This window comes from Nomascus leucogenys, chromosome 19 (assembly GCF_006542625.1).
Source record: "Nomascus leucogenys isolate Asia chromosome 19, Asia_NLE_v1, whole genome shotgun sequence".
Classification (NCBI taxonomy): domain Eukaryota; kingdom Metazoa; phylum Chordata; class Mammalia; order Primates; family Hylobatidae; genus Nomascus; species Nomascus leucogenys.
Genome location: NC_044399.1, coordinates 61,013,325 through 61,032,868, shown reverse-complemented (window position 1 = coordinate 61,032,868; position 19,544 = coordinate 61,013,325). Strand labels below are relative to the sequence as shown.

The 19,544-nt window shown below is 35.6% G+C and overlaps 1 protein-coding gene across 6 annotated transcripts in view; it reads left to right on the top strand.

Moving 5' to 3' along the window:
• Window positions 1–19,544, top strand: part of CEP112 (centrosomal protein 112) — a 556,849-nt gene that overhangs the window by 279,284 nt on the left and 258,021 nt on the right. For all 6 annotated transcript variants that reach the window (XM_030800677.1, XM_030800675.1, XM_030800674.1 and 3 more), the window contains one exon: window positions 10,618–10,800. In XM_030800677.1, coding sequence (XP_030656537.1) covers window positions 10,618–10,800 — 183 coding nt within the window. The remainder of the gene's footprint in view (window positions 1–10,617; window positions 10,801–19,544) is intronic.

The window sequence follows — 19,544 nt, the reverse complement described above, 5'->3', positions numbered from 1 at the left end:
GCAAACACAACAATTACTTCCACAATTACTTTTGCACCAACCTAATAAAACTAGTGCTAAATTTTGCAACCAAGAAGCAAAGGTTTTCCACAGAGAGCCCTTGAGTAGAACATGAGAGGAAAGTGTTACCTGGCAAGGCCTGTAGAAAAATCTGTCTATTAATGGCCACCACTTTAAAGCAGTGTGTCCCTTGAACTATTAATCTGATGATCAATATAATTTTGGATACAGTTTACAGTGTTTGAACTGTCCTTCATCTTTATTTTTAAAAAATGTGGCATGTTGATAATTGTTTGTGATTTTTACTAGGCAGTAGTTTTTCTGCTACTTACTTCCCTGCTACTTCAGCCATGACAGAACTGCCCTGGCTTACTATGGAGGAAGGGTCAAAGTATCAGAAAAGTAAGAATATGAGAGTGGTTTTGTTGCTTTAGGCCAGAGAAGCCAGTGCATGGGAAGCCTAGAGGATATGGCCTTTACTAGGGTGCTAAGGTGCACTGGTGGGACGGGCACTCATAGCACTGAGCCAGCTCCATGGTGGTTTCCTCTGTATTCCGGGGCCGACAGTAGGAGATGCTGCTATGGAACTGAGCTGCCTACTTTCAACAGGAAAGTTGGGTTCCAAAATGGCAGGCACTACGTGGGGCACTTGGATATCAGATGGAAGGTAGACATGATTACTGTACTGGATAGTAAGGCTAGACAGGCCCTTCAGGTGTCTTGCCCTGCAGGGATCTGTGGTGATAATGAGCTGTGTTCTGAGTGACAAGATAGCCAGTGAGAATACTACTTGGCTTGCACAACATCAAGAAAAACGTCCAGAACTGGTGAGTGAAACTGAAACAGTTTTCCACTTAGGGTGGAAAATCATAGTCCTCTACCTAGTTTCCCAGATCTGAGTCGGTTCGCAGACCCAGAACCCATTTGTTATAAGAGAGACCACATCCCTTGTTTAAGAGTCTTGTACTGCCACCAGAAGTAAATATTGCCCCCCGAAGGGAGCTACTGGCATTTGGCATGGTCCTGCACACAAAGAAGAAAACAAAAATTTTACCCAAATCTTACCTTCCAGAAACGACTGCTGTTAATCTTAGGTGAGCATTATTCCAGAAATTTCTATGAGAGATTGACAAATAGAAGGATAAGTAGATATATAGACAAAAACAATTTTCTAGAAACAGGACCATGCTACATTTGCCACTTTTAATTAAAATATTAAATTATATGTGAAATTATTTGAAGAAACAAGGGAAACGGAAAGACATTTTTCCTTTTTTATTTATTTTTTATAGAGATAGGGTCTTGATACATTGCCTAGGCTGGTCTCGAACTCCTGGGCTCAAGTGATCATCTCACCTCAGCCTCCCAAAGTGCTGAGATAACAGGGATGAGCCACTGTGCCCAGTGGAAATGGAAAGATTTCTAAAATTTAGAAAAACATTTTTTTAACCACAGAAGAGATTATTTTTAGAATGTTAGAAATTAAAAATACATTGAAGTTAATTTTTAAGTTTTGTGGTTCAATTTTGAGGGCATTAGTTAACTCCTTATTGGAGAAAAATTAAACTGCCTATATTTCCTTCCACCTACTTATACCAGTCTATTTTGTCAACCATAGGATTATTTATACATTGTTGGAGTTTATAACATTTATATTTTGTTCCATAACCATAATTCTCACAGTTATATAAACTTAGCTTCTTATTTAAATCAATTATGTGCTCACCACCAGGATTTTTGCACAACTTCATACCTGAGTTCTTACTTTGATCTATTATTGACTACTGAGATTTCATCAAGTAGCTTTTCCAAGAAGGGCTTATAGTTGTATTCACTGCATTTTTGCATGCTTGAGCATCACTATGTGTTCTCTTATTTGTGAAGGATATCTTAGCTGGGCATAAAATTTTTTGATCATTCTTTTTTCCCCTGTCACTTGGTACACATCATCCATTGCCTTTTGGTGCAAACACTGGTCTTAAAACAGCTTCTCTGGTCATCTCTTGCTTGAAATTTATCCCCAAGTGTTTTTTTGTTTCAAGAGTGGTTTGGGGACTATAGTCCTTGAGTTTCTTTCATGTTTCTTTTCCTGAATTGGAATCTATTTTTCTTGGTCTACAGTGTGTCTTTTTGATATACACATTTTATCTCTTCATTCATTTTAGGGAAATTTTCGGATACTGTGGTCTGTGTTTACATGGATTTTCTTTTCACGTTTCCTACTTTAGCTTCTCTTTGTCTTTTTCCTGGACCTTTATTATGATTACCTCAAGCCCTTTATCTATGTCAATGATTTGATTTTTCACCATGTTTATTCAGCTCATTGTTTCTGATTTAGAATCAATTTCATGATGGAGTTATTTGGGTCCTTAGTTAATTATGTTGTTTTATCTTGTTATCCTTGCATTATTCTTTCATTACACTCATGTTCTTATTAAGTTCTCTTACAATTGTTTCTGGTTTTTAATGATGGGCCTCTTCCTTACTTTCTTCTTTGCCTCTTCTTTGTCACTAAGTTCACCTTTTTCCTAATGTAATTAATGTTTATTTAGTTTTCAGATACTTTTCTCCCTCATCTTGCTTGGGCTTAACGTGGGCACCTGTGTCCAAATCTGTTAAATGGACTGATATAATATTCATGAATTCTCTTTGACCACTTTTCAGCCTGTCTGTCCTCCTCTGAATTTCAGTATGAAGGCACAGGTATTTCATTGCATTTACTTTTTTATGAGATCATGATAGGGATGGAGAAAAAGAGCTTAGTTGCAGTTCTGAACAACTTCTGTTAGAGAAACTGATACTGGCTCTGTCTTTTAACAATTTATTAATGTCTCACACTGGGGTTTTTCTGTGTATTAGAGAGTGTTTTCTTTTTTATGTGAACTCTAAATCTTATATTCTATCAGAGAGAATCAGCCCAAGTTTCCTACTTTCCTAGCTTTATTCATCTCTCTCCAGTAGCCATTTTTACTCCATTGAAATTGTCCTCCTTATCTTCCACCCAGGCAGAAGGGGGAAAAGTGAATGATACATCTTCAGTTCATTTTTCTCTAAAATTGGGATACTGGAAAATAATCCTCAGCATAATTTCAACTTACCAGTTCTACTTCTAGGGTATAGGGACAAAAGAGTATGCGTCACCAAACCATTTCAGAATCTTCTCTTTCCTTCCTTGACTACCTCCTTTTGAAATTTGTGGCCAAGTTATTATTCTTCTTTCCTTGTTTGTTCACTGCCAGAGAATGTTCTCATGTTCTCTATTTAACGTTTGTTTTTATTCTTTTCACAATTTTCAGTTTTTCCTATTATCTTTACCCAGAGATTCTAGCGCCAAGTATGTTCAGTATGAGGCATTGGTTTCTCTTGGAATACAGTTATTCTCCTGTTGGTAAAATCATTCCAGCAGCAGCTGAATGACCAACTATCAGGGTTTTATAGGGAAGGTTTTTAGATTAAGATTAGCATTGTATTAGCTAGCCTCTAAGTCCTTCCAAATTCTTAAACTTTCATACTTCTACTCACTTAAGGGAGAGCAATTATCATTGAGTTGTAGGACAAATATAACCTCAGGGCATCTAACTGTGACTCCCTCTCTTCCTCCTTTTCTAGCCAGAGAATATGGAGAACCACTCTCCCTACTTTCTCTAGCTTTAGCCCATTTTTACACTAGGGCTATGTAGAATATAAAGTTTGTAATTTGATTACCTTCAAGATTATTTTGGTTAGTATTTTATACCATCATTTCCCTTTTCAGTGTGTTGTGGTACATCCTTCTATAATTTATATTTTTAGCACTGGCGTTCCTGACATTAAGTTATGTTATTGGGATATATTAGTCTTCCACATATTGTATATTGAGAAGAAATGACTTTTTCCATCTCCTTTTCTATTTCTTTATATGATTATTAAAAGTGGTTCAGGCCATATTTGCTAGCACTAATTTCACTGTAAAACAGTTACCAGGACTTAAAATATATATCCCAAGATTCCTAGGGACTTGGATGTCCAGTGGCTCCATCTTGGTCTTTCTTGGGACCTAGAATGTACTTTTGGCCTTAGGCACTTACATGAAAGTTCAGTTGGAATGAAGACATCACCATCAAGCTGTAGAAGGATTTCGTCTGTTCTGAAATGGAGGCTGATGCTTTTAGGAACTTCAGAACTTCAAAACTTTACTCTTAAATTTCAAGTTCTGCATGTGTTGTGGAGTAGCATAGTGGATGGAGCAGGACCCTTTTTCTTTTTCTTTTTTTTTTTTTTTTGAGACAGTTTTACTCTTGTTGCCCAGGCTGGAGTGCAATGGCGCGATCTTGGCTCACCGCAACCTCCACCTCCTGGGTTCAAGCGATTCTCCTGCTTCAGCCTCCTGAGTAGCTGGGATTGCAGGCATGCACCACCATGCCTAGCTAATTTTGTATTTGTAGTAGAGACAGGTTTCTCCATGTTGGTCAAGCTGGTCTTGAACTCCTGACCTCAGATGATCCACCCGCCTCGGCCTCCCAAAGTGTTGGGATTACAGGTGTGAGCCACTGCCCCCAGCCCCTTTTTCATCTCCTGTTTTGACCTTAAAAATGACAATTTCCTACGAGTCAACCCAGTATTTTCTAGACAATGAACCCCAACCACCAAGCTGTCAACCCTAACATCTCAAAGGACTATCAGATGCCACCAGGTGCTTGCACATGAGCACTGACACTACCATTGTCCCTGGAAGACATGCCAGTCTTCTTTAATATGTTTAGGGTGGGCACATACCCAGTATTGTTATCTGTCTCATAGCTCAATGCTTTTGGATTATGGAACTTGAAGCCTTCCCCCTTTTATTACAGGGAACTCCTTAGCCAGCCTTAATTAAGCAGGGTCCTTGATCATGGTGCATCCAGTTCTCCCTTGTAGCATGTACTATGGGTCCAGACATCCCACACCCCTTAACTTAGGGCTTATTAACCACTTAATATTCATTTTGTGGGTTCTGTCTGCTTTTATGTCCTCTACATGTCCATAGTTTACCACCTCCTGGTCATCATTAACTCCGTTAGACATTATTGTTGGTCAACCAAAGTATCTACTAGTCCAACATGAAGAACTACTTTGTGTTTACCTTTGAGATGTGTCAACAAGTAAAGGACAAATGGAAAGTCCAAATGACTCTTTTAACATTTATTTACATGGATGGGGCTAGGCACCCGTAAAACTTTTTATTTACAGATCTACCTTGATGACATCCTTTGTAGTTACGAATACCATCGTCAAGATATTCCCCCAACATTAGGGTTTCTTCTCTGGACTCTACCATTTATCTGGAGAAGACACCCTTGCCAGAAGATGCTGACAGTGCGGAAGCCTAGGAAAAGACCAGAAAGGGCTCATGACATCCAGAAGTTAGCCATGTAGTGTTGAGCTTAGCAGACAAGCCTGAGCTATTGCATTTTAAATTGAAAATTATCCTCCTTATTCTCCATTCAAGCAGGAGAGGTAAAAGTGAATGATATTTAAAAGGCTTTGGCAACCTTGAGATTTGTTCATTAAGTAGAATCACGAGCAATAGGCGCTGGCAAAATATCTAACAATCATTTATGACTGTGTTTATGCTTGAAATGTGATAATCACTATTTCCTTTTTTCCTGATTTTTAAAAATGAATAAAGTGAAATTTGAACATGGACATGATCATTGATGAGTCTATAAGAAACTTCAAATGTCTCTGTTTAGAAAGTTACTGTGAAAGTGCATTACTACTAGAGCACAAAACAAGGAGGTGTCATTACTAATGATCTCACAGCTAGTTCTAGTCATGTGTTTTCTGTTGGGAGAAAATTCTGCAATTCTTTTGCCCCAATTATAGCTCATTTGGTTAGTTTTCTCATTCTAGAATATTGTAAAGTATTTTGCTTTTAATCAATTTTAAGTCACATTCCTTCTCCCAATATTTCTGAGGCTTTCAAGAAGATCTCAATAGAACTTTCTACCTCCCATTTCCCTTCACTGTGTTACATACTTAAATGATTTTGATTAAAGTTTATAATTTTATTATAATGATCCTTGGTGGTATAACGCTGAGTAGAAATAACATGTCCAAGAACTAAAAATATTCCATCTCAGTAATTCATTCACTCAGCTTCCTGAGCAAAATGTCATAACAGCAATACAATATGAAATCTCTCTTTTGTTGGGATTAACATAGTTCTGTGAGACACAGAACAAAGCATACACATTTATTTTAAATAAAGAAAACTTTCTTACTCGGTATAGTATCTATTAGGAGAAAATGTTTATCTATTTTTTCTGAATATTGCCAATAGTAGAATAATATGGGGAAAAGCCCTAAATTTTAAATAAATATAAATTCACGGTAACACATCACTCTTCTGAGATGCAAAATACATTTTGCCTTATTATTTATACATTATTTTATTGTTATAAGTGTATATGTTCAAGAGTTTGCATACTTATTCTAAATAACAATACATTTATGGTTAGAAATACATTGTTGATTTTCTAACTCTTTTTTTTTATTATTATACTTTAAGTTCTGGGATACATGTGCAGAACATGCAGGTTTGTTACATAGGTATACACATGCCATGGTGGTTTGCTGCACCCATCAACCCGTCACCTACATTAGGTATTTCTCCTAATGCTATCCCTCCCCTAGTCCTCTACCCCCCCACAGACACCTGTGTGTGATGTTCCCCACCCTGTGTCCAAGTGTTCTCATTGTTCAGCTCCCACTTATGAGTGAGAACATAGGGTGTTTGGTTTTCTGTTCCTATGTTAACTTGCTGAGAATGATGGTTTCCAACTTCATCCATGTCTGTGCAAAGGACATGAACTCATCATTTTTTATAGCTGCATAGTATGGTGTAAATGTGCCACATTTTCTTTATCTAGTCTATCATTGGTGGGCATTTGAGTTAGTTCCAAGTCTTTGCTATTGTGAATGGTGCTGCAATAAACATAAGTGTGCATGTGTCTTTTTTTTTTTTTTTTTTTTAAGACAGAGTCTGGCTCTGTTGCCCAGGCTGGAGTGCAGTGGTGCTATCTTGGCTCACTGCAAGCCCCACCTCCCAGGTTCACGCCATTCTCCTGTGTCAGCCTCCCAAGTAGCTAGGACTACAGGCACCCGCCACTACGCCCAGCTAATTTTGTTTTTGTTTTTGCATTTTTAGTAGAGACAGGTTTTCACCATGTTAGCCAAGATGGTCTCCATCTCCTGACCTCGTGATCCACCCGCCTCAGCCTCCCAAAGTGCTGGGATTACAGGCATGAGCCACCGTACCCAGCCGTGCATGTGTCTTTATAGTAGAATGATTTAAAATCCTTTGGGTATATATCCAGTAATGGGATTGTGGGTCAAGTGGTATTTCTGGTTCTAGATTCTTGAGGAATTGCCACACTGTCTTCCACAATAGTTGAACTAATTTACACTCCCACCAACAGTGTAAAAGTGCTCCTATTTCTCCACATCCTCTCTAGCATCTGTTGTTTCCTGACTTTTTATGATCACCATTCTAACTGGCATGAGATGTTATCTCATTGTGGTTTTGATTTGCATTTCTCTAATGACCAGTGATGATGAGTTTTTTTCCATATGTTTGTTGTCTGCATAAATGTCTTCTTTTGAAAAGTGTCTGTTCATATCCTTCATCCACTATTTGATGGGGTTGTTTTTTTCTTGTAAATTTGTGTAAGTTCTTGTAAATTTGTCTAAGTTCTTTGTAGATTCTGGATATTAACCCTTTCTCAGATAGATAGATTGCAAAATTTTTCTCCCATTCTGTATTGTTGCCTGTTCACTCTGATGATAGTTTCTTTTGCTGTGCACAAGCTCTTTAGTTTAATTAGATCCCATTTGTCAATTTTGGCTTTTGTTGCCATTACTTTTAGTGTTTTAGTCATGAAGTCTTTGCCCATGCCTCTGTCCTGAGTGGTGTTGCCTAGGTTTTCTTCTAGGATTTTTATGGGTTTAGGTCTTATGTTTAAGTCTTTAATCCATCTTGAGTTAATTTTTGTATAAGGTGTAAGGAAGGGATCCAGTTTCGTTTTTCTGTATGTGGCTAGCCAGTTTTCCCAACACCATTTATTTAATAGAGAATCCTTTCCCCATTGCTCGTTTTTGTCAGGTTTGTCAAAGATCAGATGATTGTAGATGTGTGGCATTATTTCTGAGGCCTCTGTTCTGTTCCATTGGTCTGTATATCTGTTTTGGTACCAGTTCCTTGCTGTTGTGGTTACTATAGCTTCGTAGTATAGTTTGAAGTCAGGCAGCATGATGCCTCCAGCTTTATTCTTTGTTCTTTTTGCTCAGGATTATTTTGGACTCTTTTTTGGTTCCATATAAAATTTAAAGTAGTTTTTTCTAATTCTGTGAAGAAAGTCAATGGTAGCTTGATGGGAATAGCATTGAATCTATAAATTACTTTGGGCAGTATGGCCATTTTCACAATATTAATTCTTCCTATCCATGAGCATGAAATGTTTTTCCATTCGTCTGTGTCCTCTCTGATTTCTTTGAGCAGTGGTTTGTAGTTCTCCTTGAAGAGGTCTTTCACATCCCTTGTAAATTGGATTCCTAGATATTTTATTCTCTTTGTAGCAATTGTGAATGGCAGTTCACTCATGATTTGGCTCTCTGTCTATTATTGGTGTACAGGAATGCTTGTGATTTTTGCATATTGATTTTATATCCTGAGACTTTGCTGAAGTTGCTTATCAGCTTAAGGAGATTTTGGGCTGAGACGATGGGGTTTTCCAAATATACAATCATGTCATCTGCAAACAGAGACAATTTGACTTTCTCTCTTTCTATTTGAATACGTGTTATTTCTTTCTCTTGCCTGATTGCCCTGACCAGAACTTCCAATACTATGTTGAATAGGAGCGGTGAGAGTCTTGTGCTGGTTTTCAAAGGGAATGCTTCCAGCTTTTGCCCATTCAGTATGATATTGGCTGTGGGTTTGTCATAAATAGCTCTTAATATTTTGAGATACATTCCATCAATACCTAGTTTATTGAGAGTTTTTAGCATGAAGGGCTGTTGAATTTTATTGAAGGCCTTTTCTGCGTCTATTGAGATAATCATGTGTTTTTTGTGATTGGTTCTGTTTATGTGATGGATTACATTTATCGATTTGTGTATGTTGAACCAGCCTTGCATCCCAGGGATGAAGCCGACCTGATCATGGTGGATAAGCTTTTTCATGTGCTGCTGGATTTGGTTTGCCAGTATTTTATTGAGGATTTTTGCATCAATGTTCATCAGGGAAAATGGCCGGAAATTTTCTTCTCTTGTTGTGTCTCCACCAAGTTTTGGTATCAGGATGATGCTGGCCTCATAAAATGAGTTAGGGAGGAGTCCCACTTTTTCCATTGTTTGGAATAGTTTCAGAAGGAATGGTACCAGCTACTCTTTAATCACAATAAGAAAACATTTTGAAACCTATGTTTTAAAGCAAATTTCATTTGTGTTTTGATTCTTGATTTGTCATAAGGGATAAGAATTTCAAATTTAAAAAGAAAACTTCTGAAATTTAGTGCAGTGTGCATGCCTGGAGAAATGAATGCTATAGCTTTAAGATAAGGTAGTCTGGTGATTCATTGCACGAAACAAGATCGATTTGGAGCAGGCTCCTACTGTTAGCTTTCTTGAAGATGGATTCTCACGCTGAAAATAACACAACATATTCTAGATAACAGCAGTTTTTCCCCCTGAAATCCACCAAAACTGAAGAAAAATCCAAGTGACTGTTCTTAGCAGCTGTGTGGCCTGGAGTTCACTGGGGAAGCTGGCTTCCTGCCGTCCCCTATTCATCACCTGCTTCAAAGACAGCCTGGCTGGCTATAGTTTGCAGGCCAGGTAGGGTGCCATTGTGCACAGTCTGGGAGGATTAGTATCAAAGCTGCGGCAACCAGGCCCTTGGTCTCGGGCTGCCATTCAGTCTAGCAGGGAGAGGCTAAGACTGGCCAAGGTCACAGTCTCCAGTGTGGAGTGGACTGGGAAAGGATCCTGAGAATAGAATGCTCTTTATGAAATCATGGCGCAAGCTTGCAGCACAGCAGGTGCCCTTCTGGAACACATAACATCTGTTTATGTTGGTATACCGTAGCTGACAATGAGATAATAGAGCTTTGAAATTTATCATTTTATTTTTTAAAAGACAACTGTATATACAAGAATCCAGATGCGTATTTAGCTCCGATCTTTTATTTGAAAATCATGAAGAAAGCTGACTGATTTAATTGCTGCTTTTTACATGTGTATATTTAAGCAAAAAGCAAAGCGTACTGACTATTAACCATTTATAACCATTGCTGATCAGTAATACCCGAATTTTTGGGGAGGAAGTGACTAGCATTTGAGATAATTTTTTTCAATGTTCAGACATTTGTGTCAACAGATTGAAGAAGGATTTACTGAATATGCCCAACTATTTTGAATATTAGGAGGTTTGCATAACCACCACCCCAACAAATGAGAGTATTTCGAGGGTGAGGTAATAATGATGCAAAAATAAAAATTTTCAACTTGGACAAATTAGAGAAAAATTAAGCTGTACATGAGTTGTCATGACGACAAGGATGTTCTGTTGATGAACTGTCCTCCTCATTGTCCAATCAGATAGTAGAGCTGAAGCTGGAGCATGAACAGGAGAAGACGCACCTATTACAGCAGCATAACGCAGAGAAGGATAGCCTAGTCCGAGACCATGAACGGGAAATTGAAAACCTGGAAAAACAGCTTCGCGCTGCCAATATGGAGCACGAAAATCAAATTCAGGAGTTCAAGAAACGAGATGCACAGGTAATTATCAATAATATTTGATAAAACGGGTATCTGTTTTTAAAAAGTCATCAGCGTTTAATGTTTTCTTATTATTCTTGTTGATGCACGCTGTTTGATCATTTGCAAAACTGACATATAAATGTGATTTTTTTTTTGTTTTTCTCCCCCCCACCCCCCTCCCCCCCCCGTTTTGGGATGAATAAAGCTTTAACTACAGAAACCACAGGTAGCCAGATTAAAAATCCCATGGCGCGCTATAACTTGGCTCCCTTTTTTATAATCTTGTCTCAATTCCTTTCATGATGGATTTTTTTAAGGTATCTGCCCCTTACCCCTCCCTTCAGCCTTAGCAAATCCCTATGAAATATATCAGCCTCACTCCTTGCTTTTTGTTTTAATCTATGTAGGTAATCAAGCAGCTGTTTTAATATTTGCTTTTCCTTCCTAGTGTTGCTGTTTTCATTAGACTATATTTGCTTAGATCACTCAGATGGTAATTGATAAAAATGACTCCAGAGAAGGGCTATTTCCCATCAGGTCTGTTGCTTTTTCCTGCACACACACATGCCTCCTAGCCCACATCTCTGTAGTCCCTGTTGGAAGCCATTTGGCAGAATAACCCCCAGCTGTGGTAGCATTTGACTCCTCAAACTTGTGGATGAAATGTGCACTGTCAGCATGGAAAATTATCTTTATAAATTTCAGATGAAAAAAGAAATCTATTGGATGTGTATCTTTGTGATACAATACATTCTTTAGAATATATATAATCAAGGGCCTTTAGTGTATCCTCTTGAGATTGCTGTGAAATTGTATTAAAGAAAAATTTAAGAGCAATTGATAACAATAAAAAGATAATGTTCTTTTCTAATAAAAACATATTGTATACTAGGTCTAAATACCCCTTTTCCCATTGAAATCTAACCATGCTAACCACACCACACAAGCTTCTCCCTCTAGTTATTCTTCCTCCCCAAATAATATAATTTTCAAACAAAACAAGCCTTCTATTATATTATGTCTTTCAACAATTTTATAATTATCTAAACATAAACACTACTAATTAAGTAAGATGTTAATTTTTTTGAGTGGACAGCGGGAGGTGGTAAGGCAAAGAATGGGAGTTATTGGTTATTTTTCATTTGACCTTGAGTTGTCTTCTATTTTCAGAGAATAACTGATGCAGTATGAATATACACAGCACAGGTTTTGTTGTCAGTGGTATACATTTACAGTACAATTATTTCAACTTGTTTTATGGTGGTTTGCTACCTAAAAAGGTAGTCATTGTAGTGCCCATGGTACCAGAATACTCAGGTGGTTCCTGTTAAATCATCGTGTATTATATTTTTGCCACCAGGCTCATTAGAGCCTTTGTGAAATATATGCTGGTGTTTTGACTCTTAGCCGTTCAATTTATTAGGAATATTTTCTAGTTCGTATTCTCTTTCAAATATGATGTTAAACCTTACCATTGTTTTCACATGGTAAGAGATATGGGTTCTGAGTCAGTGTAGGATTTGTTTGCATAGTAGAATTGTATAATGGATAAAATAAAATACACTAATTTACATAACTTCTTATTATTTGGGGGCTTCTATGGGAAGCCGATACAAGTGGAGGCCAAATTTAGAGGGAACCTTTGTGATTTTGCATGAGTCATGTCTGCCATATAGGGTGCGGTTCATCCAATCATAACAAAAGGGAAATTTTAGTTCTATTACGTATAATAAAGCCACAGGGATAGTACAATGAAGCTATTAATTGAATTTCTTCCTATTGAAACATTAAGTATGAGGACTATATGACCTCCTCAAATGTTGTAATTTAGGATTGTATTTCTCATATTTCATGTCTTTCTTGGAATGTTTTACTAATTGGAATTGTTGTCAAGGGAATGCCAGTAAGCAATGGAAACAGGCTAAATGCATTCTTGCTCAAAAGGAAAATAATTTTGTGTATGTTGTACTTCGTCATTCTTAGAGAATACTGTTTTTAAAACTTTTAGCAATGAGCTGTATTTTAAAAAATCTTATCATATGTACCAAAATACTCATAATTTGTATTTGTCTTTGGTTATTTACTGAGGATATTAATTCAGTTTCCTTCAGGTAAGTCTTAAATTTTCAAAATCTATCTCTTCATGGTTGTGGTCTAAATAATGTAATGTATAATACCTTTTAAGTTCTAAATTCATTCACAAATTTCAAGAAAACAAAGTAGGCATATAATTTTCAAAATAGAAGATCTTTTTCAAATCACTGTGTTGTAGTTTGATGCAGAGCAAACATATTAAATATTAGATTGTATAATTTTTTAATTCGATTTTCAGTTAGAGATTTGATTTTCAGTTAATGTGTGGCTATTCTAGTTTAGCAATGGAGGCCATTTTGTAAAAAGGACTATTTGAAATACTTAACCAAAAGAGGACCAGTGAAATATCTATTTTGAAATCTATGACTTTGTTTGCTGCTTCCCTTCCACCAGATTCTTAAATGAGTACAGTTTCCTTAAAATCTATTTTTGACTTCTTCCAAATATGTAGTACATTGTATGCTGATTAGAAAATCATTATTATAAAGTATAGTTACCAACCTTAAGGTGAATCATTCCAACTAGGGACTCCCTTTTGGTGAATATATTTTATAATTATTATAGGTTAATTGTTATTCTAATAATTTCTGTTTTAAAGAGCAATGATAAGACATAGAAATGCACCAAGGACAATGAACTAGTCTCCTCATTTTGTTTGGTTCAGTTAGTAATTATTTTATGTCTATGTTATATTTTTGTTGTAGTACTTTGATTTTCAATGGCAGGATATATTTTGATACTTAAATTTGCTAATGTGCACATTAAATTTTACCACCATCATACCAGATGTTCAGTCTGGTATCTATCTAAGGTCATATGTTTAAAAAAAAGCATTCAGACCAGTAGAAATCAAGACTTGTAGAAATTCATAACCTCATTGTATAATATTTCTCATTTACCAGGTCTCTCTTATTGAAATTATTTTGGAGAATGATCGCATTGATTCAATCATATTTTAATATGAAGAAAATTTATAAATATAATCTTAGCTTCTTCTGACATGGAAGTTCTACATGTAATTCTTATTTTGCTTTTGAACTATAATGTAATGAAAGAATTTCTATAGTTTATCCTGTTGAATTAGAGGAAAAATAGAACATAGGTTCCTTGATCCCTTACTTGTCCTTTTAGGGCCCTGAACTATTTAGTGATTACTTGATGTTTTACATTTGTTGCCATACTGAGTAGTGTGTGTGACTACTGTAGAGACTGTTGCATAGAACCTTTGTGATCCTCCCCAGAGGTGGCGTCACCATCTTAGGACCGCTATGTGACCTGTTGCAATAGAGACATTCAGGCACCTAGGGTAACCAGCAGCCATTGTGCATCACCATCAGTATCATGCAAATTAAATGCAGCAAACTTGCCGAAGGTCATCAGCCATATCTGAAAAATATATTGAATTTAGCATTTGCATATAGTACAGTGGCTCTTGCAAAACATTGGCATCTAAATGCCTTTCTTAATTCCCTACACTGAGAATCATAAATCTAATATGAACAATTTTTACATAATAAATGGACAGATTATCTTGATTTTGCCATAGTGATTCACATTAAGAGCTGAACCTATCACTGATTCCGAAATGTAGAATTTGTAATAATTCTTTTCTACTTAGAAAAAAGTTTTCCTAGAAAGATATTGATAGGGCAATTTTAATTTTAAAAATTGTATCTCAATTGCATTACCTGATTTTCCATGCATTTGCAAATTTGGGCCCAAGATAAAAATCGCCATTTGTAAACTGAGTGTGTGCCTGCATCCAGGGGCTTGAACATTGGCTATCATTCTTTAAAGATTACTCGAAGGGTAAATTTAACAATATGTATAGTCTGAACATTCTTATTATACCTATATACATGGCTTTTGGTCTTTGGTAGCATTTTTCTAGTGAAAACATTTTAGTTTTTTTATATGCCAGCTACTATCAAAAGGATCTAAAGCAGCATTTTATAATAAACATACACTTAAAATAACTGAAAATAATTATTAAGCAATAAATTATATTAACCACATTAGAGAATCTATACTGAAGAAAAAATATTACAGTTAAGCGGAAATTTTAGCTCTGCATTTGCCTAGAAGCCACAGCAAAGAGGGAAGCTTTGCTGTGAATTGTATAATTCTAATTATGTAATGAAAAAAATCATAGCAGTTCTTTTTTTTTCTAGTTCTCAGTTCTGAGAGAAATTTATGCCATTAGACTTAATATAAAGGACGTTGACCAATATAATTGATGATATTTTCCATATGTTAAAACATTGGAAATAAAATCTGGTGGGGAAACTTTAGATTCTTTAGTATTTTCATAAAATGTAATTACTAGATTTTATTTTAATGTGCCAACATTTCATTTTAATTTATTGAGAATATTATTATTCTCAAATCAAAAAACAAAGTGCTTTATGAAATGCAATTTTGTAGATATTATGAATCATAAGAAAGTATATTTTAAGTCACAGCCTAGCAAATTCTAGTACAGTTGTTTTATCACTGTGCCAGGAATACTTACAAAGTGTCTTTAGGAAGTAGAAATTAGAAACATAGCTGAGATTAGAAATTATTTAGGAGTTAATGCCTAATACTAATTTCCAAGTGTGTTATTAGCTTTCTTATATCTGATTTTCTTGTCTCTGAATTTGTTATGAAAAACTATAAAAAGAAATTATAAAATCAAATGGTAATTCACTCCAAAAGATACTTACACCTGTATTAAAATGATTCATATCCTACCTGCATAACCAAAATAGTATTTCATCACTAATATTTATTCATTAATGCCATTTGCTTGGTCCTGAGGTAGCATATATTTTTGTTTCTTTGGATAAAACTGGACTGATTGCTTGGAAAAACCAGGCCATGTAAACTCTATTTTTCCCCCAGCCTAATGAGGCTGTTGCTGTTAATGTAACCCTGTTTTTTGTTCCCCTCTTCTCCCTAGTGACACACATGGTCACATCAGAGTGGTGGCCTGGTGTTCCAGCTGTGTACACACCAAGCTGTGCTACTCATCCCCTGATGGACTGAGTTATTTGTATTGAGAAGGCAGAGTGTGTTTTAAGTATTAAGTGGGCTTTACTGCAATGTACAAAGTTTAATGTTAGGCATTAGAAGGTTGGTGGGAAAAGTTTTTATTATTTCACTTTTATTTTGTAAAAAGAAAATAAGATAATAAGATATTTTTGGTGGACTCCTGGTAAAACCACACATTACAATTCTCTATTTTCTTTAGATGAAGTTTTATCGTATTATCTAAGTGCTGTATTTAAGATAGCCCAGGAACTTTCTGTATATATTCAAAATATTGATAGAGTTTTTCATAACTAGGCCATTTAAAAAAGCGTGTGGGGGAAATACTGTTTTTCTGACACCAAAAGCATAGGTCATACAGAATTTTCCAAATAGAGGGGGCAAAAATTCTCATCATATTTTGGTTTGGATGCACTGATGTGAAGATCGTGTTTCATTAGTATGCAATAATGTCGTGTCTATTAGTATTACATGTGAATTTAATAATACATTTGCATTATTTATATATTACTATACACATTAATACGTAAAATAATACTATTTCTTAAGTATTTAGTTAGCGGAAAATGCTATTTTAAGTAAAGCTTACATTTTGTATAGGTCACCAGCTTTCTTTTTCCATTATAATTCTAAAGTTCTGTAATTGTTTTCATCCTGAAGGCATAAAACTAGTGTATATATACCTGTGATTAAACTATTATAAACAATTTAACTTTGTCCTCATCATGGAGAAAATTATATTGTTTAAAAAGCAAAAAATATAAGCTGAGGCAGGAAAAATGATTTCTCTAACAACGATCCATTTGTAGAAGATACAGTGTATCTTTAGTCCTGTGCATATTTTTTAAATGTGGCAGTTACCATGGAAACCACATTCTGTGGTATTTGGTCCACTTTTAGATAGGGAGCATTTCTTTTAAAGACAAACCTTCTAAATAATACCATAAAGTATTCCATTTGCATTAGTAACTTTGTGTCAACTAATAATGATTGTTTTAAAAATCTGTCTTTTGTTCTCATTATATTTAATGGATTTCTTTAGAAATATTAAAATTGTTCTTGAAGAAGAGGTAATTAAATATGGAAGAGATTTTAAATAGGGAGTAAAATATGATCACTGCAGTGGTGAGAACTGAGAGGGTTGCAAGGGACCACAAGTCATTGTATACCATATGTTCTGCCAACATGAAGCTTTTAGTTATATCAGGTGTCTAAGTATCTAGCAGTAGTATAGTCAGATAAAGTAATCTAAAGAGATGACCACATCCAACTGTATTCCATTTACAGATAAGAAACCTTTGATTCAAGGACAGTCTCTTGCCTAAGGTCACAGAACTAGCAAACCAGGGCTTCTTAATCTAAATTTAGTGCTCTTTCTATCATAGTTTCCTCCAAGAAAGATTTTAGATTTTTGGAGAGACTTGGACATGGCAAAAAAGGAACAGGATTATATAGGAATCTTTGCCTGGCATGGGAGAGAGAGACACTGGTACTCTGCTCCCCTGCTGAGCTTGTCATAGCAGTTTGCATTTCTTTCAGCAATTTGCCATATTTGATGTTGCTCCAAAGTCATAATATTGCTTGAATAATGCTGCCTGATTTCCAGTTTGAGTATGTAGTAGCTCCTCCAACAACACTGAGTTTTTATGTTTGTATGTGTTTAACAGAAGCAGTAGCAACAGCAGCAACCACAACAACAACAACAATTTATGGTGTGCTTTCCATGTGCCAAGCTCTCTGCTGGGTCCTTTGCATTGCATTCTCTTATGCAACCCTTTAATACCTTATGAGGATGACATTTGCTATCTGGAAACTCTGTTTTGATCTTTTTACCTAGGTCAGAAGATGACTATATGTATTTTCATTTTACCAATGAGGAATGATTCAGAAAGCATAAATAAATTGCCCAAGGTTATGTAACTAAGAGTTAGTGTACTGGGACTCATAGCAAAGTCCTCTACCCCATATGCCTGCTAGTGTATGAGCACATTGTCTCTGAATTTTATTTATTCTGCGTAAATCCATTATATTCCTCATTTTGGATTGTCACTACCTTACTAGATTTAAAATACTGATACTCATAATTCAAACTATGTGTATCCAAATCAAGTATTAGCTGGTAGTTTCACTCTTTCTCCAAAACCACAAGCCATGACTATGTCTTTCTTTTGAGGTAAATTAAACTCTAAAGAGATATGCAATCCTTAATATTTTCTTTGGAATATGGTTTCTTCCAACAAGTTTCAGAATTTGTAGAATAGAAGAGTGAGTAGTGAGTACATTTTTGAAATGGGTTCACTTTTGGTTTCACATTATTACTGAAATAAGAAGGAGTGCCCAGAGTAAGAATCCACCAAGTTTTTGGGTCAATGAGGCCTACCAGTCTTGATAAAAACAGCATAGGAATTTGTATTTAGTAGTGGTAAGGTATGGTTTTTTGTGAATGGTTTATGATCTGTGGATATTTGTTATATTCACATACTAATTTGGAATATTACATATGATCCATTCATTTTATAGAATGAAATTTTAACTTTCAGAGTTCAATGTTTGTTAGTATTTTTTTCCTAAAGGAACCTGAATGAGGATCCTATTGCATGACAGAATTGTTTGTTAGTATTTTTTTCCTAAAGGAACCTGAATGAGGACCCTATCGCATGACAGAATCCAATAAAAGCCACTTAGAAATGAGGTAAAAGATTATGAAGTTCAAACCTGGAGATTTTTTCATGCTGATACAAGGGTATAATTAGAAAATGTGTTTCTTCTAGACTCCTCAAAAACAATTTATATTGATGCAGTGTTAGCTTCATCCTAGAGCTATTTTGCTCAAAGTAAAAACTTTTAAGATGAATTCTTTTCTAAAATAAATACTCCAGAGATAAAGCATTATTCTGCATGCAGAATGTCATTTCCACTGACATAAGGAAATATGCCTTGAGTTATTTTTAGCATATTGCTCTTCCTTCTCCTTTTCACCTAGGCCTCGATGAAATTACTAGGAATATTGGCAGAAATTATCTCTGAGAAAGTATTGGATGAATAACTCTTCTTCCTTAATGTCTTGGAGAAGTCATTTTTGGATTTCTGACTCAATCGGTTCTGTAAGAGACATCCCCGATGTCTTCATTTGTATATTTGTGGTAATTTTTTGTGACAGAGAGGTTGAAGCCAAAGTGCAAGAAATGATTGGCAAAATGGTGATATCATCAAATGTTCAAAGAGCCGGCAAATTGAAGCTTATTAAACTGTCATTTTGTCTCCCATTCAGGACTAATTGGAATCATGCCTACTTGCATGGTATGAAAGATACTTAACACCTGAGCTTTTCTCATGACAAAAATGTCACAAATTGGTGTCAGGGAGACCTTAAATGCCTATTTGGAGAAGAGAACACAGCATTATATGAAAATAATGGTCTGTTTTCAAACTACTGTAATATTTGTGTACAGAAAATATTTTATAAATATTGTCATTAAGTGGAAACTTTTAGATAATAAAAATGGGCTGAATTGAGCCCCCAAGTATTGAATCAGTAGGTTAGTGTGCAACTTGAGATAATGTTTTTTGATTGAAACAAATATTAAAATTCAAGGAAAATTATACTTTTTCACTTGTTTTAATAATTATTTTAAATT